The following is a 27,915-nucleotide window of genomic DNA, read 5'->3' on the forward strand; positions in this document are numbered from 1 at the left end:
ATCGCATTTTAGTATCTTCTGCTCTATTCTATTTACCCCAGCCTCACTTTGACAAACACTTTGTTTTCCGGAGGAAGCAGAATTAGTGAAAGGAGACAGAGACAGAGAGACACAGAGAGACAGAGCAGACACAGAGACAGAGCAGAAAGAGAGAGAAACAGAAAGAGAGAGAGCAGACACAGGGAGACACAGAGACAGAGATGGAAAGGGAGAGCAGAGACAGAGAGACAGAGACACAGAGAAGAGACAGAGACACAGAGACACAGAGCAGAGACAGAGAGACACAGAGACAGAGATGGAAAGGGAGAGCAGAGACAGAGACACAGAGACACAGAGCGGAGACAGAGAGACACAGAGATGCGCAGAGAGAGCTCGTGCCCTGGAGGTGCCCGCCCCTGCGACCCGCAGGCCCGGCTCGGGTCCGCACCACGTGCCCGCAGCACCTCCGCCCGGGGGCCCTGGGTGCTGGTCCTGTTAAGGGTGGAGGCTTTTAATTCCTGCGCGCACCCCCCGTTCTGGTACCGAACTGAGACCGCCTTCCCCAGTCAGACCACTGACTTGGAGGGTGTCCAGCGCTTGCCCAGAAAGCGCCAATAAAATGGGAAAGCGCGCAATTGATTGATAATACATTTTACAAGAAAAAAAAAAATTACAGGAGATAGACTGTTGAAGCCTCACAAATGTGCCTGCCTGTTTCCAAAGAACCAAAACTTTCGGAAAGACCAGGCCTGGAGGGAGGTGCCCCAGGAGGCCTCCTGCGGGCGTTTCCGCGGAAGGGAGCGAGCGAGCGCGGGCCGCGCGGTCCCCTGCGGGAGGGGCTTCGGTTCGTCCTTCCGCGTGGGCTGGGGGGCATGCACGTTGAGGAGGGGCTCCCACGTGTCCGGCCAGGTAACCGAGTGCATCCCAAGGTTGCTAGAGCGCTGCCCGTGTCCCACCCTGAACCCGGGCCCCTGCCCTGGGGGCTGCCCGGCCTCAGGGACCCGGCCTCCTGCTGCAGGCCGTGGGGCGGTGCAGACCTCTTGGGGTCCTGAGAGGGGCCCCCAGCCACGCCGAAAGATTCCTCCAAAAAGCATAGACTCTAATTGACTTATTAAATGTCGAGGCAATCAGGCAGCTCATTTTTTAATAGCCCAAGATCTACATTTAGACAAAAACAGATCTGAGTTCCTGGTAAAGGCGTTTCTTCTCATCCTGTCACAGTGACAGGAACGGAGGGAAACAGACTGAGGGAGCGAAGGGGGAGGGGAGGACGAAGGGGAGGGAGGCGAGGGACGGGAGGGGGAGGAGATGACGGAGGAGGAGATGGGGGAGGGGAGGGAGGGGAGGGGGCAGAGGGAGAGAGAACGGGGTAGAGGGAGCGGGGGAGGGGGGAGACAGAGGGGTAGGGAGAGATGGGAGGAGATGGGGGGGTGTCTGACGAAGATCCGCACAGGGGTACGAACAGTCGAGCGGCTTCTAATTAAAGCCCCGCGCGGAGCCCTCGGGGACCGGCCTGACGTCGGCGGGCGCGGGGATAAGAAGCGGCCGCGGTCGGAGCGCAGCCCAAGCAGCCGCGCGTCCAGCGCTCCGAGCGGGCGAGCCTCCGGGTCTCCGTCCCCGCGCGTCCTGTGCGCTCCGCACGCCGGGTCGCCGCGGGGCATGGAGTAGCGGGGCGCGCGGCCGCTCCGGGACGCGGGAGCGGACACCGGGACAGAAGCCGCAGACGCCCGCGGCTCCGGGACTCGGGGACAGGTAGTCTGGCCGGGCTCCGGCGCGCAGGTGGCCCGCGGGCGGCGCCGGGCAGGTGTGGGCCGGGCTCCCTCCCTCCCCGAGGGCCGGGGTTCTAAGGCCCGGCGCTGCGGGCGGCTGGAGCGAGGGTCCTGGGGGGGGGCCTTCGGCGGACCCCGGCCGGGAGGAGGGGCGAGCACCACACAAAGGCGTTGCTGCAAACTTGAGCGCGGCCGCGCGGGCGGGGCGCGCGGCCCCCACTCACCCGAGCGCAGCGGAGCCCTGTCGGGAGGCGATAGGTCCGCGGGCAGGACGGTCCTCGGTCCTCCAGCCTCCTGGACGGGTGGGTGCGCGCCCGCCCCGCAGGCGCAGGAGACGCGCCGCGCCGCGTGGCTGTAAAGGTTAAGAAAGTTGTGTCGGTGCCGTGCGCGGAGAAGTGCGGGCGGACGTGCCATTGCGCGCAAAGTTGGGAGGGCCGCCGCGGGGGCGGGACGCGGGCGGGAGGAGGCGCGCCGAGGAGGGCGGCGGCGCCCGGGCCCCGGCTCTCGGCATCACCGCCGCGGGGCCTGCGCGGGTCCCGCGCGGGCCCCGGGGACACCGCGGCCGCCGGGGGTGGCGAGGGGCCGCGGTCTCGGCCGGGGAGTCTCTCCTGCCCTCCACCCCCGCCGCCGACTTTCTTTCCCGGTTTCCCCCCCCGCCCCCACCCCGCCCCTCCAGCGAGCCGAGCTCCCTCCGGCCGAGCGAGCGCACGATGCGCGGGCCTGGGCGCCCCCTCCTCCTGGGGCTGCTGCTCGTGCTGGGGGCGGCGGGGCCCGGGGTGGCCGAGCCCCGGGAGGCGGCCGACAGACAGACCCTGCTGCGGCTCATCGTGGAGATCCTCCAGGAGCTCAGAAAGTACCATTCGGGCGAGTCGAAGAGACTGCACCTCTTGGGCCAGCACGACTACACTCTGGGCCGCAGGGAGGTCTCGGACTACCCGGCTTATCCCGAGGAGCAGAGAGTGGGTGAGTGCCCTTGCCTCGGGCTTGCGGGCCGAGCGACCTGCCCCCGAGGCTTCTCTGGGTGTATGCAGTGTACTGGGAACCTCCGGCATGTTTGCGTACCCGTCATGTCTCGGGAGACACCGGAACTCGTGTTTGCTTGGAAATTGAGAAATCATAGCTATTTTAACAAGATAAAACCATTTCGATCGTTTGAAAACAACTAGGCATTTTTTTTTTTTTAAGAAGAAAATAGAAGGTCGGTAAGTGATGATGCCTCGGCGTATAACTATCCCTACTCCACGTCTAAGACACGTGAGTTATTACCTAGGTTGGGAGCTTTGGCACAGAACTGTCATCTGTTATTTAGGAAATGGAAATATTTTCAGCAAAGCACTTTCAACCGACACAGAAATGTTTCAGGGCCACCCCCCTCCCCTTACCCTCCTCTGCCAATGGCAGAGCCTTCCCAGAGTGGGTGCCCCATGGGAAATTTCCAAAGAAAGCATGCAAGCTTTTAATGCTTTCATGACACAATTGGGTCAAATGTGATAAGGTCAATTTCATAGAGACTGACATTCAGGAGATGCCTAAGCCTTGCAAGTGAAGAAGATTCGTAGGAAATGTTCCCTCCTCAGATGAGGAGTATTTGTGGTGAAACAAAGTGCGACCACATGCAATCATAGCAAAAGTCATTCTCCAAAACAAGTGAGTGAAAAATGGTTACAGGTGACTGTAAAAAAGCAAAAACAACACCTGGATCAGAAAGAATGTCAGTGGGAACACTGCTATTCCCAAGTAAAAACTGAGAGCTGTCTTTCCCCGGGAATTTTACTTTAATCTTGTTAACCAGGTAAACGTCTGTTTCCATGCATTTACACCAGCCTTCGTAACAGGTGGTTTTGAAGGCATTTAATCCTTTTTCTAAATATATACCTAGAAAAAAAGTTTTATAACAATTTTTTGCTTGAAGGATTGGGTTTTCATTCTAGAACTCTCAGAGCTTGTGGCATTCGATTACCAAGCTGTCCAAAATGAAAATGCCTAAAAGTGATTTATGTATCAGAAGCTATGAACACACACACACAAGCGCGCGCACCTCTTCCCCCTTATGTAACTTTATCGTCACTGTCTTTACACTAGCGGTAGAGACAAGACAAATAATACTGAAGCTTTGTGAATAGCTAATACTTTATCTGAAGAAAGATGTGATCCTGATTACAAGTCTTCACATTATGTCATGTACAACCAATCTGTTTTATTTAGGGCAAGGTAACATGGCTAATGAAGAGTTTCCAATACTCTCTTCAACATTCACTTAGATCACATAAAAACAAATGCTTCTTTCAAGCAATGCAATAATTAGCCTCTTTCCCTTCAAACAGAAATTGTGCCTCGAGATCTAAGGATGAAGGACAAGTTTCTAAAACATCTTACAGGTAAGTGTCCTCATTCCTTCACCTGTGCCCAGTTCCTGGCATCCCGCAAGTCCTCACAGTCTGCTTCTTCTTCCATGTTCCAGGTCCTCTTTATTTCAGTCCAAAGTGCAGCAAACACTTTCACAGACTTTACCACAACACCAGAGACTGCACCATCCCTGCATGTGAGTGACAGCATCCTAATTGCTTTGGAAAGACCAGCACATGTTGATGAGTTTCTCATGTCCTTCCACCCCTCCTAAATCTCTTTGCTAAAATACAGTCCCTCGTAACTGTGGAGTTAAGGGTTAGGGTGACCAGACCCTAGAAGAAGGTGACGGCATTCTGTAGCACCTAGTGCCAAATGGAAAATTTACATCCACTAGAATTAATCAGCTCTTCCATTCACATTCTTGTTTTATGAATTCTGGCATGATGTCTATATTTGTATCTACTCAATATGACAAACTTTAAGAATGAGTTGCTAAAATGACTACCGTGGAGTAGTCTGCTCTGGAGTAGAAAGAATCTGTGGACCTGGGCCACGCCACCCTGACTAGATGCTGCTCTTCACTAATCCGGAAATGCAGAGTTCCCCTCTCAGTCCAGCTCAGCTACAGCGTTCTGATTGTCTATCTGTAACAAAATGTATCTTATTCCCCCAGAAGTGGTTGCTAGTGCTCGTCGCAAAACATGCTAGAGTGGCATCAGTTAGAGCCCTAAACCAATTCTTCTTGTAGGGACTACAGCTTTCATTTCACATGAGGCTCACAGGAGGAAAGTGGTGCAGACACACCAGGTGTCTTACTAGCCGCTTTCAGACACTATCCAGAGTATCCAGACTGTCCAGGCCAGACTTTCCTGCCCTGCCTTCAAAAACTGGAAAGTAAAAAAATAAGCCACTTCATGTGAAGCGGAAGTTTTTCTGCTCAGGCAGCAAAGTTGCCGCAAATAACTGCAGCTACCACATGCGGAGCTCCTTGTCCAGGTGCACTGACCAAGGTGGCCGGTAAGACCGGGAGCATCACCTTCTGTAGGGAGCTGGGGTGCTCGGCGCGAAGGCCCTCAGGCTCTCACTGCTGCACAGGGCTCGGCCACGGCAGGCGGCATACATGTCCCACAGAGCTCGGATTATTTTTCAAGCACTGCTTTGGTCCACCCTCCGGTCCATGCCCTATGCACCTGGCATGTCCCTCTCCCACTTCCTTCCTCTGAAATAGAATCGCCTTCTGTTTGAGAGTTACTCATTATTCCAGAGGCCAGAGAACATTTTTATTGTTTAAATGTGTCTATATTTTTAAATACCATCTTACAGTAATAGGATCAGATTCTAAATTTGAAAGTGATCTTTGGGGTCATTACTTCTAATGTTTTCATATGTGGATGAGGAAACAAACATGCTTAAATTCCGTGTGCCCTGACACACAGCACACACTCAACTCTGCAACCCCTTCCCCAGGACACCGTATGTGCCCACACTCACTGCCTCCTTTTGCTCAGAGTAACTCAGCCAGATGCCTCCCAGATCCCTGCTCACTCAGTATGGGAGGTAGCCATCAGGGTCTATCACAGTTCCCCTCCGGCCTGGGAGACATGGAAGCCCACAGGTGTGTGCACTGGGTAAGCAGCTACTTAAACTGTACCCATATGGAGGTGGGTGGAGAGCCAAAGCTGGGCCACTTTTTTTAAAGATTTTATTTATTTATTTGAGAGAGAGAATGAGAGACAGAGAGCATGAGAGGGAGGAAGGCCAGAGGGAGAAGCAGACTCCCCGCCGAGCAGGGAGCCCGATGCGGGACTCGATCCCGGGACTCCAGGATCATGACCTGAGCCGAAGGCAGTCGCCCAACCAACTGAGCCACCCAGGCGCCCCAAAGCTGGGCCACTTCTGTGTTGCTTTAGGCTGTATGAAAGAAAACTAGAATCCTGGGAGGTCAGGACTGAAAGGAACCAGAGCCTTCTTACTCAAAGTGTGGTCCCAAGGGCAGCTCTTCAGAAGAGCAGAACTTTGAAGTCTCCAAGACACCACCTTCACAAGACCCCCAGATTATGTCAGAGTCGAAGAACATGCAGGTTTGGTGGGATGCTGGTCAACTTCACTGTCTCTAGATGTGCTGCAAACTGAAGTATTTGCCTTGAACTCACACAACACTGCACCCACACACACTCTATCTAGGAAAGCTGCATCCTAAAATATTTGGTGCAACTGGGGAAGAGGGAAAAAATGCCAGGAATCCAGATGACCCAGCTTCCAGCTGTTAGGCCATTTTTTTTCCTTTGAACACAAATTATTATGTCGTCTAAATATTTAGGAGCTGCATTTTTAGGAGTAGGATTAGCTGCTTGTCTGACATATTGTGCAAACTCATTGTTGTCAGTTTACTCATTCATTCAGAATTTCAGTTAAGAGCATGAATTCTTCCATTTTTAAGTAGGATTTTGAGACTCTTGAGAAGTAAACTTTAGTAATTTATAAACTGCTGTAGCTTTCCACAGAACTTCAAACTGAGGAAATTCCTTTATGGTTATGATCACCAAACCCCACTTGTTTTCTCTGAGGTAGCACCTATGGAATAACTTAATTAGGTGAGATATCAAGGAAAATCCATTAGTACTCAGAAATTAGCTTATTGCTTCCTTTCACCATCTAACCCAGGTCTTTCTGCTCTGTTACTTGTTGACCCACTTCCTTTAAATCTTTATGCAGAGGGTTTTGTGTATGATCAACCCAAGTGGGGATCCAGCCTGCATGCGCCCTGAAAGTTAAGTGACACAGGGCACGGGGAGACTGTCTGCTAGGGAACAAAACCAGTCATTTTGATGAGCGGGAAAAGAAAATGGACAGAAGGAGATCCTGCACCTGCCCTCCCTGCACAGCCTCCAGTCCCATTATTTACCTTTTGCCATGTGCAACGGAAGTCCCTCAAGTACCATAAATTATTAAATCAACAACTTAGAGCCCATGATTTCAGATGACAGTCTCCCCATCACTTCCAGGGAATTCAGAATATTTAAAGAAATAAATGGCTTTAGCAGTTGATATTAAAAAATACTTAAGGAGTTGCTGATGTCACTGACAAGGGTCCACGGTTCATTTTCCCTACAGACTATAAAAGATGTGCCAGGCTGCTTACCCGGCTGGCTGTCAGTCCAATGTGCATGGAGGGATAAGGTAAGCTGACCACAGCTTCACTGGTACACCCACCCAAGACCCAAATCCCGTCTGGGACACGAAAAATTCATGGGAGTTCAGAAATACACCTTCTTTGGCTAAAGTAGCCTTCCTCTGAGTAAGGCTGACGTAACACGAAAATATCTACAAATATTGGCCATCAAGAAAAGGTACCCTGGCCAATCTGCACACAGTACCCCAGGCAGCTGCTGTGAATTACTCCTGTGAGGACTCTGTTGGCAGAGTGCGTGTTAATTTGAAACACAACCCATTAGTGGACTGATTTCAGCACATGACTTAGTGCATAAATTAGGATACATATCTAAAACCATGCCTGTTCACTTTTAGGCTTTCACTCATTCATTTACACTCATAAATGAGTATATGACTAACCATATCCATGCAACTTTTATAGACGTATCTGGCAAATGTTTGAGTTGGAATCTATCATTATGCCAGGAAGCTTATAAGGAACAGCTAAGAATAGCTATTCTATGTTTCTATCAGCTATTTTTCCAGAGCCTCCAGTGGTAAAATATAAAGGCACATGGAGAGTTTATGAACTAAATTTCTAGCCTTGGCCTCTTGAGGGCCAATGTCCAACACCAACTGTCCGCCATACCGATGGCTGAAACGTTTTGTTTTCCTGACACCAATGCCATGGATTTCGGTCACAAAACGGTAATTTCCTAATTGTATATTTACAGTGTGTCTTGTGTATGCTGGGCACCGCCAGAGGCCAAGTTTACCTCCACAAATAAGACACGCTTCAGGTCCTCGATGGCTGTTCCCAGACAATGATCTGCTGTGTGTGGACAGTGGTTACCCTGTTCATCTCGTGTGCGTGGACGCGGGAGTCGTGTTCTTTCACACACAGACATGCTCGCTGGGGGAAAGCCTGTGCCGATAAAGGTCTAGACGGTGCCGAGGGGGCTGAGCCAAACCCCGGCAGCCATCTGATCACGCAATCACAGCCACGTCATCGTCAGCACCGGCTTCTCCCCGGCGTAAGTCCCACCGATAATGAGCGAAACAACATGTGGTGTGGAGGATTATGAAGCCACATCCTTGCGGGTTCACAGAAACTTGTACGGCACTTTTTATGTGGGAAAGTAAAAGCACGGCTTTTAGCGCCAAAGCTGAGAAATGCCGTGCCCTAACCTGACCTCCACTCCACTGCCCATCCGAGTCCACTGCCAAATGGCACACAGAAAAGACTTCTTTTTGAAGCAATGGATGGATTCTCAGAAGTCTCTCAAGGTCATACGCTAGGGGAGATGGGCATGTTATTTTATTAAGCATCCCTTCATAATTAAAGCACCACTGTTTCCAGAGATGAACCAGGCACATCCTCGGAAGACAAATTCCATTTACTTACAGGACGGAAGACCAAATGCCCTGTGGTCCTCTCCACCGAAACAACTACTCAGGCTACACACTCCGTCTCTTTAACTGATCTCCAGCCAAAGAGAAACTAGATTCCCAGCTACTCTCCCTCACAGAGACACACTGGAGACCTCTCACACACCACTTGCAGCTCAGTTCAGTTAGACGCCTGAGCTCTGGAATATATTTCCAAAGAAATGGAGTTTTGAGTAACAAGTGTCTAGGTCAGTCCACAACTGCAGCTTAAGTTTAGCAACTCTGGAGCTTACCATTATTTTTAAAATTAATGAATAGTGTACCAATGGTTCGGGCACACTGCAGGGAGTGCTAGAAAAAAGGGTTTATTTTTGGTTTTTAGTTTTGCAAACGCTCGTGCAGATGGAGGCTTAAGGGCCAATGAGTGGTTTCTCAGGACTGCCAGGCGGTCAATCACTGTGGCCCCAATTAGAGGACTTGACAACACACATCAGGACCATGGGCTGGTCTTCAGACTTTAGTACCAGTTGATGGTTTTCATTCCTTTAGCATAGTAGGCCTGTAACAACTGTAGAACTTGGTTATTTCCACAATAAAACAGATTACACTTTCTGAAACAGAGAGAAATACACATACAGACTGTGACCCCCTGTGTTTTCAAACACATTGTTACGTCATTTGATGTATACTTCTTCTAGAATTGGTAAGGAAGTGTGACGTTCTATGAAACCAAACGTGTTTTTCAGCAGTGAGCAGAGCTGCCAAGGACCAACAGCCTATGAACCATGAGAAGTGCCTTGGAAATCAACAGGGAACAGAACCTGCTACCTTCGCGAACACATCCCCTTGTGAACAAGAGATTTATTTTTGCAGACGGACTCTTCCAAAAACCCTTTAACTTGAGTTTTGTATGTTGTGGACACTGTTGGCAAATACATACTCAGTTACTCAGCGTACCTGACAGTAACACTTGCCATTCGTGGTTTTGGGGGAAAAGGCGAATGCTCCACATTTGATGTGTAGTGCTATAAAATGACAGACAAAGCTATTTCACTCTCCTGATTAGGTGAAATCTCAAAGAGTATTTCTTTAGAAACATAAATAGAAGCTGAAACTATATTTTCATATAGCATATGGTATGATTTAATATTTTTGTTACTCTTACAATTAAATTCCCAGAGCATTATTTGGAACTGCATGGAAAAAAAAAACAAAAAAAAACTTGTCATGTTTTGGAGATAGTGGAGTATAAGTCTGTGAACATATCCAGGCTAATTTCATTTGTTCTTTCTATCATAAATGTAAGATAGTATCCAGATATTGTGCAATATGTAAATACTGTAAATAAAACAGGTAATAAACGAAATGTTTGTTATAACGAAGTCTTCAAAGTGACTCTTTACTTCTAACAAGCTCACCGGTGGGAATTCATGATTTACAGAACGATGAAGAGATCCTAACACTGGCAGAATGTCATGGAATATAAAAGGCGTAATACATAAAAGGGGAAGGCTATGAATTCTTGGAAGGGACAATTAAATTGGCGTTTTTTAAAAGGAGACACTACTATGTAATGGTGGCATGTCTTAAGACAGAGTCTGATACGGGGTGAATATTTAAAGAAGATTGCGTCTGTATTTTCCTGTGTGACTTCGTAATCATGAAAAAACTAAGAGGTAAGACTTCTAAGCAGCTCTGATTTTTACAGGTGATATATTTTTAATAAATCTGATTGCATCCAATTTATGACAAGTGAATTCAACACTGAGTTTCTCTGTTCACAGGACCTCTAATCTGGATACAGCCATAAGGATAAAGTAGACATGATTCCCAGGACATGTCTGAGGTCCGTATTTAAGATACAGATGCAAACAGTAAGGAAAACAAACTATAGGGATTTTTTCATGATCACGAAGGAACAGAGTATGAAAATACTTTGAGATTATTAAGCAACTACTGAAGGATTAGGGCAGAGTGTAATTCTAAAGCGCTCTTAGTCCTATTTTCTAATTATTTCATCTTTTCAGCTCAGTTCTTTACTTTTTAAAGCATTATCACCAATTTCTTAATCCATGTAAGCTCTCCAGGTTCCTACTAGCCTGAGGAAGAGTTTTCAGGCAGGACTGTCTTTGGGAAATCCCACAGGGGGCCAGACACACATCCTGGAGGGGTGGTGGCAAAGCCACCATGCTCATCCTCCAGGACTAAATGCCCCACCGGACCCCCCAGCCGGGACCCTCAGGTTCTGAGGTCGGGCAGCCTCACAACACGCAGAGGCGGCCACCCTGATGGGGCAGCTCTTCCTCCAAACTCCTCCTACTTCTGAGCAAGGGTCCACTCGGGCTCTGGATGAAGACTGATCCATGACTCGGGGCCCTCCCAGGATTCCAGGCCACCAGCTGTGAATCCCGGTGAAGAGGGGAGCACAGCAAACTCTCACTCATCTAGCCATGCCACCCAGGAAGGCCCAGCTTGGAGAGCCAGCTCCACGGAGGAGACTGCCGCACTCCACAGATGCTGGGTCAGGCAAGGACAAGTATGGCCACAGGGCCCTCAAACTTCTTTCACAAAGAAGTGGAAGCAATGTACTTACTTTTGTCATTTCATTTCCTAAATAAAGCTGAAGATAAATATGCACATATAACATCACAGGTCATCTGAAAGGGACAATAAAGGCATCGTTTTCTAATTCTTTTTCACTTATCAATAAAAAAGCAGGCGGACACCAGACTTCTTAGTTGTATTTTTATAATTTCCCCAGTTTATTTTGAAAACAATCTTTTCTGTCATATATCCATATGAATTTTAGATTAGTTACCTCCAAGTGTACAGAAATTACCTGTATGTGTCTATAAATTAAGCACTGATGAAAGAATACTTAATGTCTCAATATTTAAGCAGCTCGACATAAAAGAACTTTCCCCAACTTTTTAATTATTTTTTCCCACCTGGGCTAATCTATATTTGACATTCGGGTTCTACAGGCATTGAAAAGCAGACACGTTCCTCAGACAGTAAGATGAACCAGCATACAGTGTCCTTTCTGGCTGTAACTTTCCAGAGGCAAAATGGTTCAAATGGAATCAAGCTGACTTCCTGATGAAATAAACTAGCAGGTCGGAAAGGTTCTGCAGACTAACACCTTAACTCTTCTATGTAAACAGTGTGCACTGCGAGCAAGGGTGAGTCTCGGCTGGGAGCTCCCGTGGATGGGCTGCTGGGGCTGGCTTGTGCAGACAGCGGAGGACAGGGTCCCCATCGGTCGTCCGCAAACTTGAGGAAGAGGCAGAACTCGTGTGCCCGAAAGGGACGCTGGATGTCCTCATGCTCTGGTGTCTGTTCGATTTTGTTTGTTCCACTATTTTTGTAACTGGGGCAAAGTGGGAGGTTCAGCGGGTCTAAGAACACTTCGCGTACCCCATAAACTGTCTGGATGAAACATTTTTATTTATTTGTCTGTCAGATACAATAACTGATTTCCATCTACAATTATTTAAGGTGAGAAACCGAGGGTCAACTGAAGAAACAGCTGCGACCTCACAGCAGAGCCTGCGGGGCCCAGCCGGGGGCTGTGGGGAGAACGGGCGTGGCATTAGCGGGCCTTCTCCAGGAAGGCCCTGCAGCACCTCACACACTGCTGGTAGACAGTCTCAAAGTCGGACTCATTCCCCTGAAAGCACAGGGGAAGAAAAAATAACAAAGCCTGCATAACAAAATGCTCTTAGGAGAACCTTAATCTGTTACTGCACATGGCAGGACACACACCCGGGCTCATCCCACATGATGATCCCCATATACACCAGCATCAGCACAGAAATGAGAGGTGTACTTACATAATAGGGGTCTTCAATAATGAGCTGATTTTGTGGATCATAGCTCCCAAGTAGTTCAATTTTAGCTTTGCGGTTTTTAATTTGATTACTTTTTCTATTCAAGTCTCTGTAAAATTGAAACATGAACTTAGTTTTCTGATCTATGGTTTCAAGTTAAACAGGGACATCTGCTAGGGTTTTATGAAATATCCACATCAAAACCCAGCAAGCGTGACCTGATTTAAAAAGGAAACCAAACCCGTGGCAAACCTGTGTGACCCTCCCAGCCACGTTTCCGATGCCGGCAGGAGGGTTTGCGAAGGCGGCACATTCTCACAAATGCTTTTACACAAAACATGCATCCCTAAGTCAGACAACAATGATGTAGCCTCCTGGGAAATACACGGTGAGACAATTAAATCAAAAAGCTGCTAATCCAGACACTAAATAAAGGTGGCAGAATGGAACTCAAGAAGCCACATGAACCAAGTCCCAGAGGGCTGCCAATCCCATCCCAAAGTGTCTGGACACAGCGTGTCATGCAGCGAGGCTCCCTGTTCAACCCCTTCTCCTGCTCTTACTCCTCCAGCCTCTGACCCGGCTCTGCCGCCTCCGCCCCCGGCGCTCACGTGGCAGCAAGTAAAGTGGCAAGTTCCTCAGCTGCATTTTGATCATTCCTCCATTTAGTTGACAAAGCCCCACTGAGCACCTAGGATGAGTCAGACACCATGCTGGTATGGCGGAAAGGCTGGCCAGGCCTCCGAGCAACAGAACGCGTCCCCAGAGCAGCCCAGGCTGAAGCTCGGACTCCAGCTGCTCTCCAGAGACCCTGCTCTGGACGACCCCCCACCCTGGACACTGTGTTACTGAGCACAGCACTGCTACCCACACACCTGTAAGCGAGCAAAGTGAGAACTAAACAAATCAACAACTGAAAGACAAAAATGGAACACGTATGTATTTTAGTGATGCTCCTGATTCATAAAAACAGAAGCAGAGCTGGGCACCGTATCTGCACACTCCTACAAAGGCAATTAAAAGCAGAACAGTTTCTATTCATAAAACACGTGGAACCCTTGTGAATTAGCACTGATTTCAGTGAAGAAATCCCTGCAGTCCTACTGGGGGCACATCCTGGTCCTTCTCTGTGCTGGCAGAGTGCGGAGGGGTGGCAGGCGGGCTGAGGTCTTGCTTCTCAGCACAGTGAACAGTAAACTGGCGGGGTGACAAAGGGGCACAGGGCCCCGGCCTTACAAGTCCCTTGGGTCACTTACCCTGCATTAGCTTCGGCATCTGTAGAATACATCGTGTTCACCTGTTCTGGGCTTGACTGCATGGTATCATACTGTCAGGGTTAATTCTGGGTTAATACATGGAGCCCAGGCCAGACTGTATACTTCAAGGGTAGGCAGCACCCACAACTCCTCAACCTTGCTTCCCAGGGCCTGGCACTGTGCCAGGCACACAAAGCTCACTCAAGAAATGCCACAAAGTTCCTTGTTGCCCACATGCACGGCCCCGAGCAAGGCGACAGGGCACAGTGCTGAGTACGGTTCATGTGAGACACACATCAGGCTCTGTTTCACAAAGCCTAGGCTAACATTCTACCACACCAATCTGCTCCATCTGTGAACTGGGGCAAGTAACTTAATCTCTTGTGCCTCTCTGGTAAGGCGCAGAACGAGGGTGAAGTGCTTTGGTGAGCAGAGCACCTAATACATGCCACAGCACAGCTGGCCACTGTTACCTAATTCCCCAGTCTGTCTGCTTTCGTTTCTATATCCATTAACGCAATCAACAGTTCAGAGACTAAAGTTTCCCTTTTTGTCCATCTTCCTTTTTGGGGGCTGGGGGCAGCAGTAATGGGGGGATAACATGAGAAACACAGTAAAACACCACACGGCCCATGAATCGCCACAGCAGCGGAAGCATCGCTCTCCTGTAAAACCAAGCCCACCTTCTAGGAAAGTGCTCACTGCCCAGCCAGCCTTCAGGTCATACCCTGCTAACCAGGCTCTCCCTTACCTGAAAGCGTGTCTCTGTGTAAATACACCTGGGAGACAGTTCTCAGTTCCTCACTGGTTTCTTACTACTCTAAACAGATCATTCTGTATGTTCTGACCATCACTACCTTTAAAACTTAAAAGATAATAAAAAATTCATTCTCGACAACAAACAACTGGCTTATTACTGAACTGAGAGTTGAACAGAAATACCCTTTAAAAAATGTGATTACCTCAGATTGCTTTCATCCATACATAGTATATAATCAAATGTGGCAAAGTCTTCCTTGGTAACCTAAAATTAAATAAGAAGTCAAAAACACAGTGTTTATATTTGTAACAATCAAGCCTAGAGGATCCAAAGCAGTATAGAAAAAAAAATTTGCTATATTTGAATTTGTTACTCACTTAAGTTAAATAATTTAGAGTATTTAAAGTTAGAATACAGTTAACCTATTTTGTAACATTGTACTGCAAAGAAATTTTATTAAGTTCCTTGGAACAATCCTAACAGTAGAATATATAAACACAAAGCTTATAGTCTATCTGCAATTTCTTAGTAACAAAGTATAATTCACTTAACATATTAAAAGGTCACATGTTTAACTCCCTTCATTGTTTTACTCTATTTTTCATTCTGCAAGAACGTAACATCCTAGACTCCAGTGACAAACACCAAACTAAAGAGATGGATGGCTGTCCTTGTGAGGCCTCCCTCCTATGCAGGGCGGGCAACATGCTGGCAGAGAAAAAAACCAGGCAGAGCCAGGTGAAGAGTTTTGGGGGAGAGAGGAAGATAAAATGTTAAGCCCGGTGTTCACGGAAGAGTCGCTAAGAAGGAAACACACAAGGACCTGGACGCATGGCTCTTCTCTCCCCTGAGCACGCACAATTTGAACACCACACAGAAGAGAAGGCCACTCAGTATTTTTCCTGATTCTATCAGTTTTCTGACATCATAATTTATCAATATAAACCCCATTAAAATGTAAATGGGAAAATTATTTGATGATTTCTGCCTTTATAAATAATGGCAGAATTAAAAAGAAAGGAACATAAATAGGCCATATAATGAAGGTGGAAATAATTTCTAACAATGCAATTTTTCAATAACCTTTCCCACTAAAAAAAAAAATCATCTAAAATATAGGAGTGCCAGGAAACTACAAAGAAGATATTGAAACCCTTTTTTTAAACAGAATACTTCTTTAATTTTTTAATTTAACAAAGAGGAGTGACACTATTTGTAATAATCAGTGTCACAAATGAATAATAAACATACTCCTCATTCTGTTAAAAATTTAACTCTTGGCTCTTAGTAAATACTTGCATGAGTTTTTAATGAAGCATGTTCATCACATGCTGAGGACTATATTTTGTTAACATTCCCAAGGTACTAGCTTATTTAAAAACAAAAAACAAAAACATCTATTAGAACAATACTATATAAGCTATTTATCCAAAACAGGGCACAAGACATGTGCTAGGATTAACATTGTTTTTAATTTTAGAATTACTGCAATTATGGATCGAAAGACAGTCTTAGAACTGATAGCTATCTACAAAAACTTTATGTGATGTTTAGATATTAAAATGATTGAGAAAGAATAAGAACAGCGATGACTAACATCTTAGAAAGAGTGTGGAGTGAAGAACTTACACTTTGCAACAATACACGAAATAGCTGTGGCAAACCACCTCTGCCCCAGAAATGAGAAAATGCCCACACAAACAAAGCACTTCTGCAGAGCCGTGACTTTGCTGCTGTGAGGACGTGGCCTGGCGAGGCCAGAACCCCACCAAGAGCCCCCCGGGGTTACACATGGCAATATTTACCACTCAATATCAAATATTTAATACCACTACTAAAACTGAAAAATTTTAGGGGCACCTGGGTGGCTCAGTCAGTTAAGCATCTGACTTGATTTCGGCTCAGGTCATGATCTCACAGTTGTGAGTTCGAGCCCCGTGTCGGGCTCCACACTGAGTGAGGCAGCTACCAAAAAAAAAAAAAAAAAAACTGAGAAGTTTTAAACTTTAATTATCTGTTTTATAACATTTTTAAAGATAAAAAACAGCTATACTTTCTAAATGGAAACAGTAAGGAGTGGCCCTGTTCTACATTTCTGCAAATCTCTGTAATGTCTGCTTCCTGGAGGACAGAAGGGTTCTCCTCTGTGCCTCTTTATCTGATCTGCAATGTGCCGTCTGAGTCGAAGTATATAAAGTGAACCCAGCCTTGCATGAGTACACAGTTTACAAGAAGTATTTTAACAGCCGTTGTAGATTACTATGGATAATCTCTGACACTACACCAAAACTCAGTAAAGTGGTACTTTCTTAAAGGTTACGTGCAATATAGAATAGGAAAAATATCCATAAACTTTTATTACTCTGTTCAAGTCCACTGGTCAGTCTGATACTTTGAATGGATCCTTTTATTCGTGTACAATTTTGACCTTGTAGACACTGAGAATTTGAGGACAGTGATTCTCAAAGAGGGGGACAGTTGGCAATGTCTGGAGACATTTTTGATTGCTATGATGGAGAGGAAAGGGGTGCCCCAGCATCGAGTGGGTGGAGACCAAGGATGCGGCCAAACACAATACAGTGCAGGATGGCCCCAGAGCAAAGAACCATCCAGATGCAGAGTCAGCAGTGCCAAGGTCAAGCACCTGCTCTAGATGCTGAGAAGCCTGGGCAAAGGTCCACTGCTGGAAAAGAGAAGCGTCAAGGACCAGTCAGCAACCTCATAGTTGGAGAGAAAAAGCAGACATAAAGGCTAGCAAAACAGAGACCCCAGAAAGCAGTGAGCCTGACACTCACAAGCTTTCTTCTCAAAGCATTTGCTAAGTTCTTAACCTACTGAGGGCAAAAACTAAGAAGCCACGAGGAGGCTGCAGCTACTCAGTGAGGGAGCAGCTGCCAAAGAGGACAAGCCCTGTGGACTGCACACCAGGGGCTCTCAGGTGGGGGATCTGGAAAGGCTCTGCCCAGGGCTGCGGACCAGTCCAACACAGTCCAAGCCTCACAAAGCCAGGGCCAGCAGGTGAAAAGGACAGAAAATGGAGAAGATAACATAAGAAATTTATGTTCAAACTACAGGTAAGTTGAATCTCTGAAGAGAGAATGCAGAGAAGGAAAATATAAAAAGAAAACAACATAGAATTTTCCAAAACTGATGGAAACCATCAAGGTGCAAATTCAGGAAGCATACTTCGGCCTACCATAGTAAAACTGCTGGAGAGAGAAAAAAAAAAAATCCAAAAGAAATACCTAAAGACAGCAGAGGAAAATAAGGGCAATTTCAAGAAACAGAGACAACTGATTCGATGAATCCTGCCAAATCATTAAAGCAGAAATACTATCAATAATCAACAAACTTCTTAAGAGAACAGAAAAAGAAGGAACATTACTGACCAGTTTTATGAGGCTAAACAACCCTGACACATGCGCTCCAGAGTGTGCATCCGACACAGACACGTGTGTGATCCAAGGTGCGCATCCACCCTGACAGTGTGTGTGATCCAGGGTGCGCATCCACCCTGACAGTATGTGTGATCCTGGGTGTGCATCCAACCCTGACAGTGTGTGTGATCCTGGGTGTGCATCCACCCTGACAGTGCGTGTGATCCTGGGTGTGCATCCACCCTGACGGTGTGTGTGATCCTGGGTCTGCATCCACCCTGACGGTGTGTGTGATCCTGGGTCTGCATCCACCCTGACGGTGTGTGTGATCCTGGGTGTGCATCCACCCTGACGGTGTGTGTGATCCTGGGTGTGCATCCACCCTGACGGTGTGTGTGATCCGGGGTGTGCATCCAACCCTGACAGTGTGTGTGATCCGGGGTGTGCATCCACCCTGACAGTGTGTGTGATCCGGGATGTGCATCCACCCTGACAGTGTGTGTGATCCGGGGTGTGCATCCACCCTGACAGTGTGTGTGATCCGGGATGTGCATCCATCCTGACAGTGTGTGTGATCCTGGGAGTGCATCCAACCCTGACAGTGTGTGTGATCCTGGGTGTGCATCCACCCTGACAGTGTGTGTGATCCGGGATGTGCATCCATCCTGACAGTGTGTGTGATCCGGGGTGTGCATCCACCCTGACAGTGTGTGTGATCTGGGGTGTGCATCCAACCCTGACAGTGTGTGTGATCCTGGGTGTGCATCCAACCCTGACAGTGTGTGTGATCCGGGGAGTGCATCCAACCCTGACAATGTGTGTGATCCTGGGAGTGCATCCAACCCTGACAGTGTGTGTGATCCTGGGTGTGCATCCAACCCTGACAATGTGTGTGATCGTGGGTGTGCATCCACCCTGACAATGTGTGTAATCCTGGGTGTGCATCCAACCCTGACACGCCGGTAATCCCAGGTGTGCATCCAACAGAACTGTACACAGTCATTCCCCAAAGAAACATACAAATATTCACCAGGGCACTCAGCCCAAACTAGGAACAGCCCAAGTGTCCATCCAGAGTAGAAGAGATACAACTGCAGCACGTCTGGAACAGGGTATTGAAATCAGCATCAGAGTAAGCGCTACAAGACAGGCCATGGAGAATCTCACAGAGAAAAGATGACAGAAAGAGCACACACTGTAGGATTCCAAGGTCCTAAGTTAAAAAGGTAGAAAGAACCTGACTAATGACCTCTGGAGTGGAGGGAGCGGTACTGGTCCCAAGTACCCACTGACAACCTGTGCAAATGTGAAAGGTTTGCTGATGAGAAGAACGAATGTGTAACAGAGTAAACATCTCCACAGAACTAACTGGATGTGCAATCACACACCACCCCCCCAAAAGAAAACGAAGCACCCTAAACACATTTTATTTATTAAACCCAGGTTGAAAGTATTAGGAAAATCAAAATTTTAAGAAATGTAACAGAATAGTTCTCTTACACATTCCGACAACTGCTAAAGAGAAAGCCTGTAGGGGCACCTGGGTGGCTCAGTCAGTTAAGCGTCTGCCTTTGGCTCAGGTCATGATCTCGGGGTCCTGGGATCAAGCCCCGCGTGGGGCTCCCTGCTCGGCGGGGAGACTGCTCTTCCCTCTCTCACTGCCTGATGCTCCCCTCTGCTTGTGTTCCCCCTCTGTCAAATAAATAAATAAAATCTTAAAAAAAAAAAGAAAGCCCGTAAACAATCACAAGATGCTAAAGGGTAAGAGAGATCTAAAACAATACTAATTTATAAAACACATCTTACCAGTGTTTTGAAATAAAAAAAAAATCATCGAGAAATGTTTCTTAAAAGGAACAGGGGAAAAGAAAAAGGGAAAGAAACAGATTGTGTGGGAATATTACTTCTAAAATCAACAATTACAATTGATCTTTAAAAATTAAGTTTCTAGCTTTTTAAGACATGTGTATTTAAAATACTTCATTTTTACCCAAATTATATACTTGTGTACAAAAAATAATCCGATCTTAAAAACAGAAAACATGAAAGTGTGACTGCTTGAAATCATGAACCACTACTCAGAATAAATAAATCTGCATTCTCTAAAACACAGAAAGTAGAAATGGACAAGGTGTCCATATCCTGGAGATTAAGACATGTGATCTAAAAAATGTGTACTATTCTGTCCAATGAGAATTCGATGTAAGAACAGGTCAGGCCTTGGGGTGCCTGGGTGGTTCAGTTGCCTGAGTGTCTGCCTTCCACTCAGGTCATGATCCCAGGGTCCTGGGATCAAGCCCCGCATCGGGCTCCCTGCTCAGTGGGGAGCCTGCTTCTCCCTCTCTCTCTGCCTGCTGCCCCCCGCCCCCGGCTTGTGCTCTGTCAAATAAATAAATAAAATCTTAAAAAAAAAAAAAAAAAAGAACAGGTCAGGCCTTAAGGCAGTTAACTTAAATAGTTAGTTGTTAACATAGAGAGTCAGCTGACAGCCAGAAATGAGAAGTTCAGATTCCAGAGTAAATTTATCTAAGCCAAAGTAACGTGTGTATTACTAGCTTCTGAGACATCATTAACACATCAGCAGTGTTTCTGTGGCACTTTTGTGAACTTTCTGGCTCATACCTGTATATGTTTTTATTAAAACAAACAAATAAGCCTATGGTCAAATCCCAGTCTACCAGTTTGAAGCTGGGTGACCTTTGATAAGTTATATATTTTCTCTCCAGAACTCAGTTTCTCCATGTGCAAAACAGGTTTACCAACTATTCCCTTCCCTAACAAGGTAATGGAGAGGACAAAAATTGAGAATGATCAAAAATAAAAATACAGTGCTGTATGGTAAGCAATCTGAAAAGCTTTCAGTAAAGACATGGTTTAAGATACCAATGATTAGAGTCTTTGTCCAGTCTTACACAAAGTTCTCATTCAAACACCAATACTAAATTGCAGCTCTCACATGTCAGCCATACTTCTAAATATGTAATATATCTCACAACTGATTTTCAAAACATTTGGCAGCTTCTCATTTTAAAGGCCTCAAGAGCTCATCACTGGACATAGCCTATTGTTTCTGATGCCAATCCACAGCCTTGTTTGGCCTACAGAGCCTGCATATTTTGTTAGGTTGGATACAAAAGAAGTTAGAAGATTGAGCCAGGTTTTTTTTTTTTTTTTTTAATTTTTTTAAAGATTTATTTCTTTTAGAGAGAGAGTGAACGAGAGAAGGGGCAGAGGGAGAGAAAGAGGGAAAGAAGCAGCCTCCTGCTGAGTGGGGAGCCTGATGTGGGGCTCGATCTCATGGCCTTAAGATCATGACCTGAGCCAAAATCAAGAGTCGGACGCTTAACTGACTGAGCCACCCAGGCGCCCCAGCCAGAATTTTTAAACATCTAACTGAGTCTCCATAAAATAATGGTAGTGATAAAAGTAACTTTCCTTTCATAACAATATATGAAGCACTCTGTATCAGAAATGAAGCCCATTTCTTTAGCAGCTAGCCCCTGGGGTCATGGAAGGTGCCAGAGCACACACCTGTGGCATGCTCCTAGTGATGGAACGTGCCCGCCCCTGGGCTCTGATGTCTCACTGCAGTGCTACAACCCTCACGCTCTCCCCAGTGGTTGTGCATGAATCTTAGAACCGTGCAGCCCACTGACGTGCTTACTAGTTCCAGGCAGCTCCTTAAGTAAGTTAAAAAATAAACTTCAGTTCCTCCATCACACTGGCCGTATCTCAAATGTACAACGGCCTGTTAGTGGCTTCCACACCGAATGGAGCAGATACAGCGTTACCTGCCTTATCCCAGAATGTTCTACAGTGCAGCACTCCAGAACCTAAACCCAGAAGTCCAACTGCTGGGGTGCAGGATATGCATCCATAATAATACCAGTACTACCCTATATTTCTAAGACACTTCACTGTTGAAAATACATTTTTGTAGATATTATAGAACTTTATTCTAGCAATAAACTTGTAACATAAGCAGACTAGTTACCAGGGCTTAAATGTTTCAATCACACAGATGGACATGAAAAAGGAGATTATAACTCAGGTCTCCAGGTCTTAGGCAGGGCTCTTACCAGTATCACTTATGTGATTATAAATGCATTTTAGCCTTTCTCTTTCTGCCATCTTGGAGCCTATGGAGCCCTGCTGGGAATAGGACTCCTAAAACACCAAATATGTCCGGAAGGCTGTGGCCCAAGGCCTTTTTTGCTGGCCATAAGCGGGGTCTCCACAACCAGAGGGAGCACACAGCTCTTAAAATCTAAGGTTGAGATGAAACTGAATTCTATCTAGGCAAGAGATGTGCCTATGTGTGCCAAGCAAAGAACAACACAGTGACTTCTGGTGGCAAGCCAAACAAAACCAGAGTAATCTGGGGAAAAGTAACTCGAGCTCATGAAACAGTGGCATGGTTCGTGCCAAATTCTGAAGCAACCTTCCTGCTAAAGCCATTGGCCACAGAATCTGTGTGATGTTGTACCCCTCAAGGATTTAAACTTAATGAAAAGTAAATAAATAAAGGTATAGATCTATCCGTTCTCTTGTATTTTTGTCAAATAAATAAATACATAAAATAAAAATAAATGCATTTTAATAAGTAAATTCCAAGATCATGCCCACCTTTCAGAACTGTGGAACCAGCAGTGAAAAAAAATGGGTATCCTGTAGCTATGTAAACGGACCAGAATAAACACTTAGTAGCACATTAGTGTGGTTAAACTCACAACGTCTCAAGTTAGGGGACTCCAGTATTAGAAATTAAATGAGATCTCTTCTACCTGTCTTGCTTTATGGGCTGTGTTAATGCCATGATTTCTGAGGCAGCTCAGAGTTCTTGGATCTGGTGACCGGCCCACGTTCCAGTCAGAAACAGCGCCGCTGTCAATGACCCACTGCAACACAGAACACACATGTGCACCTTCAAGTTCCAGTACAGTACCTGCCGGGCAGTGTGATTCATGGGGATACCATGCTTCTTCATGCAACTCTGCCCTCGATAATCAGGAGGGTTTCCTATTTCATACGTGGATGTCGCTGCACTGTCTATCCTCCACTGCAGGAGAAAAAAATAATTTTTTTCACAATTTCCTGCCGCAAAGGCAGTCAGGTTGGCCTCTTTAAGATAGAGAATGGTACTTACATGATCTGAAAGCTTTTGATCAGTTACAAGTTTTCTGAAAACTGCTTCTGCAATGGGTGACCGACAGATGTTACCTTAAAAAGAGGGGAAGGCAGAGAGTGGGCGTCAGGTTTGATGCTAGGGCAAATGCTGAATGCCAGAGACCACTTCACCCACCTGACACACAGCAACAGCACCTCCCTAAGGAAAGCAAGGTCAGCATCCTACCAGTGCATCCACAGTGGGACCTCTGGAGAAGAGCTGACCAAACCCAAGCTCAATGATTTGACACCAGCTGTCCAAGTACTCAAAGTACAAATAACCAAAACGTAAGAAAATCAATTACAACTGAAATCACTGTTTTTCAGGCTGTTATAAATGACCCAGAAGTAACTCATGAAATCAGTGAAGTGGGTTGCAATGAGCCTATTTTTAAAATGAAATACAATAGGGTTAAAAATATGTATTTTCAAGTATATTGCACATAAGGATGAATACTGTTTCATAAAATACACAACCAAATTTCAGCCTAACAGTAGTTCAACACAAACTTTCAGGGTGCAGTCTGTTGGGAGTCGGCCGGCTGAATTAAGGGTGCTTCCCTCCAGGTCACCAAGCCTGCCCAGAACTTCCAACATCGGCTGCAAGTTCAGGGATTCCCCAGGGCCACCCTCACTTCAGAGCAGCTGGCTACAGATCCAGGAGTCCCCACACATTCAATAATTCTCTAGACGAACACGTAAAACTCAGGAAAATGCTAGACTTAGGATTACAGTTTTATCATAACAAAAAGATTCAAAGCAGAAAGAGCCAAAGTTAGAAAGCATAGGCAGATTTGGAAGAGTTTCGAACCTGAAGCTTTCTGGCCCTCCGACACGTGTCACCCTCTCGTCATCCATCTAGAACAATACTCAAAGTATTACCAATTCAGGATGCTTCCCAGAGCTCCAATGCCAAGGGTTCACTGAGTTTCATTAAGTAGGTATGAGTGATGGAATAATGGGCCTGCAGCTGAACTAACGTCCAGCTCCCCCATCCCTAATGTGTGGCTCACAGACCCCACCCTGACTCACCCACCATGCATGAACTACGTAAGGACCTCCTGGAATAACAAAACATGCCCATTATCCTAAGGAATTATGCTAAAAGCATAAATAAGATAAGAAAATTCCTTATCAGAAAAAAAGGAAGACTGGAATTGATCTCTTAGGAAGAGTACTTTAACGGGCATTTAAATTAGGGGGCTGTATGAGTAAGGAGCAATGAATGTGCACTGGTGGGTCTGGGTTACAGGAACCTTAACTGTGCCCAGGATGTGGACTCTGTGGGTCCAGTGGGAAGAGAATGTTCAACAAACATATTCTGCATGTCTATGACACAGGAGCCCAGCACTGTAAAAGGGCCTGAAGAGAAAGACTCTTTCCACAAGTTAGGAAAACAACTGCAGGGCTGGAAAGCCTGGAATTAAAGGTGGAGACTCAGCCTACAGAGGGCAACACAAAAAACAAGAGGAATAGACGGGGAGCAGAGTTAAGACACGGGTCACTCTTTACTCACATTAGAATCTTCAATACTTCAGGTTCCACCTTTGGAAAAGTTCTAAAAACTTAAAATGTCATCTTCAGATTTCTTTAGAAAAAAGCTCAATCTGTGAGGTCTCAAGTTTGTTTTTTCCAAATTAGGCAGCATGATACGTCCTCTTACTCAATATCTGTACTTCAAGGACTGAGACTCACCAAAGGAAAAAATGAAATTCTCCCAGGGTAGGGACTGTGTCTCTTACCTTGGGCTGCACCCCCCACAACGAGCAGCACATAGGAAGTATCAAGAAGTATCAGTTAACTGTAGGAAAGAGGAAACCTAACACCACTGACAGTCACCAGGCACAAGCCCTGGGGCCTTCAACCATTCAGTCTACCTCTGTGGCACAAAAACACAGGACACTTTCAGTAATCTTGCCAAAATAAGGAGTGCAGTTCCTTCCTGCCATTAGTCTTACCAGTGGAAAACATCTGACACTCCTCTCCACACTTCAGTCTGAAAAGAGCCCAAATAAATGCTTTGAAGGAAGAATTTTTTTACATACCAAAAATATACCGTTCTTACTGCTCTATGTATACACAGGCTATCGTGCAAAATGGCATTCATAGACTCCTCAAACCTGCCCACAATATGACCACTCAGCACCCCCCACCCCGGTGATACTCTCTCTGATCCAGCACATGCCCCTCTGCACCCCTGGGACCTCACCCCTGCCCAGTCTAATCTCAACACAGCAGATGAACACTTCTTTCTAAATGTCCCACCTCTGCTCAATGGCTTCATCCTCCAGTGGCTTATCTCCTTCAGAGTAAGCCCAAGCCCTCACATGGCCTCACCAGACATGTCCTCTGTAGACCCTAAAACAGCATCTGAAAACTATGATCCATTGCTCACCACCTTTGTGTACAGCCGACAAAACCAAAAATAATTTTTACCTTTATAAACAGCTGAAAAAACTCAAAAGTAGAGTAACATCTTGTGACATGAGAAAAACCACATGGAATTCAAACTGCAGTGTCCGTAAATAAAGTTATGCTGGGATACAGTCAAGCGTTATTGTTTATGTATTGTCTAGGTCTGCTTTTGCAAAGCACCCAAAACACTTACTTTCTGGTTCTTTATATAAGGAGTTCACAGACTCCTGCCCCACAGCGCTCATTTTTATGTAAGGAAATACCTTTCCTACCCATCCAGAATAGTTCTAGTTATGTATTTGTGGTGGCATTGAGAAAATAGTCACTCAAATTACTTTCAAGTTCAGGTACAGATGAAGGTCTGGTTGAAAAAGGCTACTGGGTCTCTAGGCCAGGCCACAGTGGTTTCCCTGCCAATGTGAACAGGACGAGCACTCTCATTTCAAAACTGTTCACCCACTTTCTTTTGAGCCCCGGAAGACCCAGGCTTGCTTTCTCAACTCTCAAGTCTTTGCCCAAATGTCACCTTATAGATAAGGCCATCCCTGACTCATCTACTTAAAAGTGTATTCCACTCTCACCCCCTTCCCTGCTCTACAGTTCTTAACACATCACCAACTTATTAAGTAACCAAGTACTTGGTTGTTGGTGACAGAACATGAGCTCCGCAGAGGCAGGGACTTTTGTCTGTTGCTCACTACCATATCCCTAGCACTCAGAAGAGTGCCTGGTAATAGAGCAGTTGCTTAAAAAAAAAAAAAAAAAAATTGTATGGAATATAAATAGACACAGGTATACATCCCCTGTTAATAACCACCATGGTGCATTATGTCAGCATAATCGACAACACCAAGTAAAATAAACAAGGCAATGGAATCCTGTTAGATGCCCAACATGAACTGAACTGCCCTTTAATCTTAATTTGTTGATTCCATAAGTCAGCCTTCATGGAGAGCTTAAAAACCAAATGATGCCCACTACCAAACTGAAACAAGGTGGCCCTTTTACTTTTCCCCTCACAGAAATTCAATTCTGCAAATACCTAGTTATCGTCACATATTGTCTTAAAGCTGGAAATACAGAAAAATAAGCCACAGTTACTGCCCTCAAGAGGGCTAAATCTAGATGTGATCCCAAGAGGCTATCAAGTAATTATAATAAAGTTCATATAATGAAAGGTGTCTACAAAGGGTTATAGGTAAACGACCTCCACTTAGAGGATCTGGGAAAAGCAAAGAGAATATGTGGACCTAATCTTACAGAAAGTCTTTCCAGGGAAAATGCAATATGGGTGCCCAGAAACAACCACACAGAGGTGCGTCAAGCACCTGAACTGCTGGGAGACAGCAAGTCACAGGGCATGGGCAGGAAAAGGTATGGAGATGAAGCGGAAACAGATGGGCAGACTTCCATCCTCTTCTTGAAGGGGGCAGCACAGAAAGGTGGGGAAACTTTAGTCCACAGGAAATGGAGACTCATCAGAAGATTTTAAGTAACTGGACTATTGATGATTTAGGCCTTCCTGTCTTGGAGGTTAAGGAGACAGGGTGCAAACACTGAGAAATATAACCCTGTGGTGCTATTCCAAAGGAAGAATCCCGACAACTACAGGGAGAGTGAATTCTAATTTGGAACACTGGCACCTAGAGAATCCGGTCCCCCTGGTTCGGCTTTTATAGCCAAGAAACCCAGATCCTTGCACTCCATCTGTCTTTAGCTTACATCCATTTGTAAGCAGGGGCCAAGAAAATGAGCCAGCAAACCAGGGCTGTAATGGGTCTGGGGGCATCGGGAGGCCCCAAGAGAGTAGATCAGTCCAGCAGCCTTGGGTCTACTCGATGAAGGAGAAACGGGGATGCCAGGCGTGTGCAACGCAAAGGACCCTGGTTTGCAGTGTCGGTGCTGCAGGTGAGGACGGCTAGGTGCGCGGACTGAGGTGACAGGTAACCCGGCTTGGATCGGACCGAGCAGGGTAAGAGGGGACCCCGCGTGCAGAACAGGCAGGTGAGAGAGAACCTCGCTTGGAGAGTGGGCTGGGCTGGTGAGGGAACCCAGCTTGGAGAACAGGCCAGCAAGTGCGCGGCGCGGAGGAAGAGCCCCGGGCGCTCCATTCCACCCTCCGGTATCCCCGACCCCGGCCTTGGCCCGACGGCGCAGCCCAAAACGCAGGAGACCCACCCCGACCGTTCGGGAAAGCCAGAGTGGGGCTAGATCAGCGCTGTCTCACCCAGACACACGAAGAGCACAGACTTCGGCAGCTGCTCAGCCATCTTCCCGCGCGCACACCCAGGCGCCCACTGAGCGCGTCGGGACGTTTCCTGCGCGACGCATGCGCACCTCGAGGGTCCCGCCCCGCGCGCCTGCGCAGTACGGCCTTAGCCCCGCCCCGGAGCGAGCGCCGGGCTTTGCACCTGCGCAGTACTGAGGCGGGGGGGGCCACGGTCCTCCGGAGAACGGAAGGGGCGCCACGGG

The 27,915-nt window shown here is 46.6% G+C and overlaps 2 protein-coding genes and 1 long non-coding RNA gene across 28 annotated transcripts in view; 1 reads left to right on the forward strand and 2 right to left on the reverse strand.

The window, feature by feature from the left end:
- The window catches only part of LOC123850784 (uncharacterized), a 71,811-nt gene extending 69,638 nt beyond the window's left edge, over positions 1–2,173 (reverse strand). For all 12 annotated transcript variants that reach the window (XR_010405423.1, XR_010405432.1, XR_010405430.1 and 9 more), the window contains exon 1: positions 1,973–2,173. This is a non-coding gene — a long non-coding RNA (uncharacterized LOC123850784). The remainder of the gene's footprint in view (positions 1–1,972) is intronic.
- ALKAL2 (ALK and LTK ligand 2) lies at positions 1,421–10,021 on the forward strand. 12 transcript variants are annotated; one of them, XR_006792395.3, is made up of 6 exons: positions 2,170–2,711; positions 4,073–4,126; positions 4,210–4,290; positions 7,212–7,277; positions 7,985–8,284; positions 9,386–9,621. XR_006792395.3 is itself a non-coding variant. In XM_064571894.1 (5 exons), the coding sequence occupies exons 2-5, from the start codon at positions 2,459–2,461 to the stop codon at positions 9,535–9,537; spliced, it is 540 nt and encodes a 179-aa protein (XP_064427964.1). In that variant the 5' UTR covers positions 1,421–1,731; positions 2,425–2,458; the 3' UTR covers positions 9,538–10,021. The 12 variants fall into 12 exon arrangements, 9 of the variants coding, with proteins under 9 accessions (XP_064427964.1, XP_054365542.1, XP_045739953.1 ...); XR_010405420.1 differs by having other exon boundaries at positions 9,389–9,621; XM_064571894.1 differs by lacking the exons at positions 7,212–7,277; positions 7,985–8,284 and adding an exon at positions 1,421–1,731 and having other exon boundaries at positions 2,425–2,711; positions 9,386–10,021.
- Positions 9,000–27,810, reverse strand: ACP1 (acid phosphatase 1). 4 transcript variants are annotated; one of them, XM_064571899.1, is made up of 7 exons: positions 27,671–27,810; positions 23,009–23,082; positions 22,808–22,921; positions 14,688–14,749; positions 12,473–12,578; positions 11,233–11,296; positions 9,000–9,207 (listed from the first exon to the last, which is right to left on the reverse strand). In XM_064571899.1, the coding sequence occupies exons 1-6, from the start codon at positions 27,711–27,713 to the stop codon at positions 11,243–11,245; spliced, it is 453 nt and encodes a 150-aa protein (XP_064427969.1). In that variant the 5' UTR covers positions 27,714–27,810; the 3' UTR covers positions 9,000–9,207; positions 11,233–11,242. The 4 variants fall into 4 exon arrangements, with proteins under 4 accessions (XP_064427969.1, XP_045739950.1, XP_045739949.1 ...); XM_045883994.2 differs by lacking the exons at positions 9,000–9,207; positions 11,233–11,296; positions 22,808–22,921 and adding exons at positions 12,063–12,309; positions 22,647–22,760 and having other exon boundaries at positions 27,671–27,809; XM_045883993.3 differs by lacking the exons at positions 9,000–9,207; positions 11,233–11,296 and adding an exon at positions 12,063–12,309 and having other exon boundaries at positions 27,671–27,809.
- Positions 27,811–27,915: the final 105 nt, after the last annotated feature.

This window comes from Mirounga angustirostris, unplaced genomic scaffold (genome assembly GCF_029215605.1).
Source record: "Mirounga angustirostris isolate CCGP_5_RB_7025 unplaced genomic scaffold, mMirAng1.0.hap1 SCAF_10, whole genome shotgun sequence".
Classification (NCBI taxonomy): Eukaryota; Metazoa; Chordata; class Mammalia; order Carnivora; family Phocidae; genus Mirounga; species Mirounga angustirostris.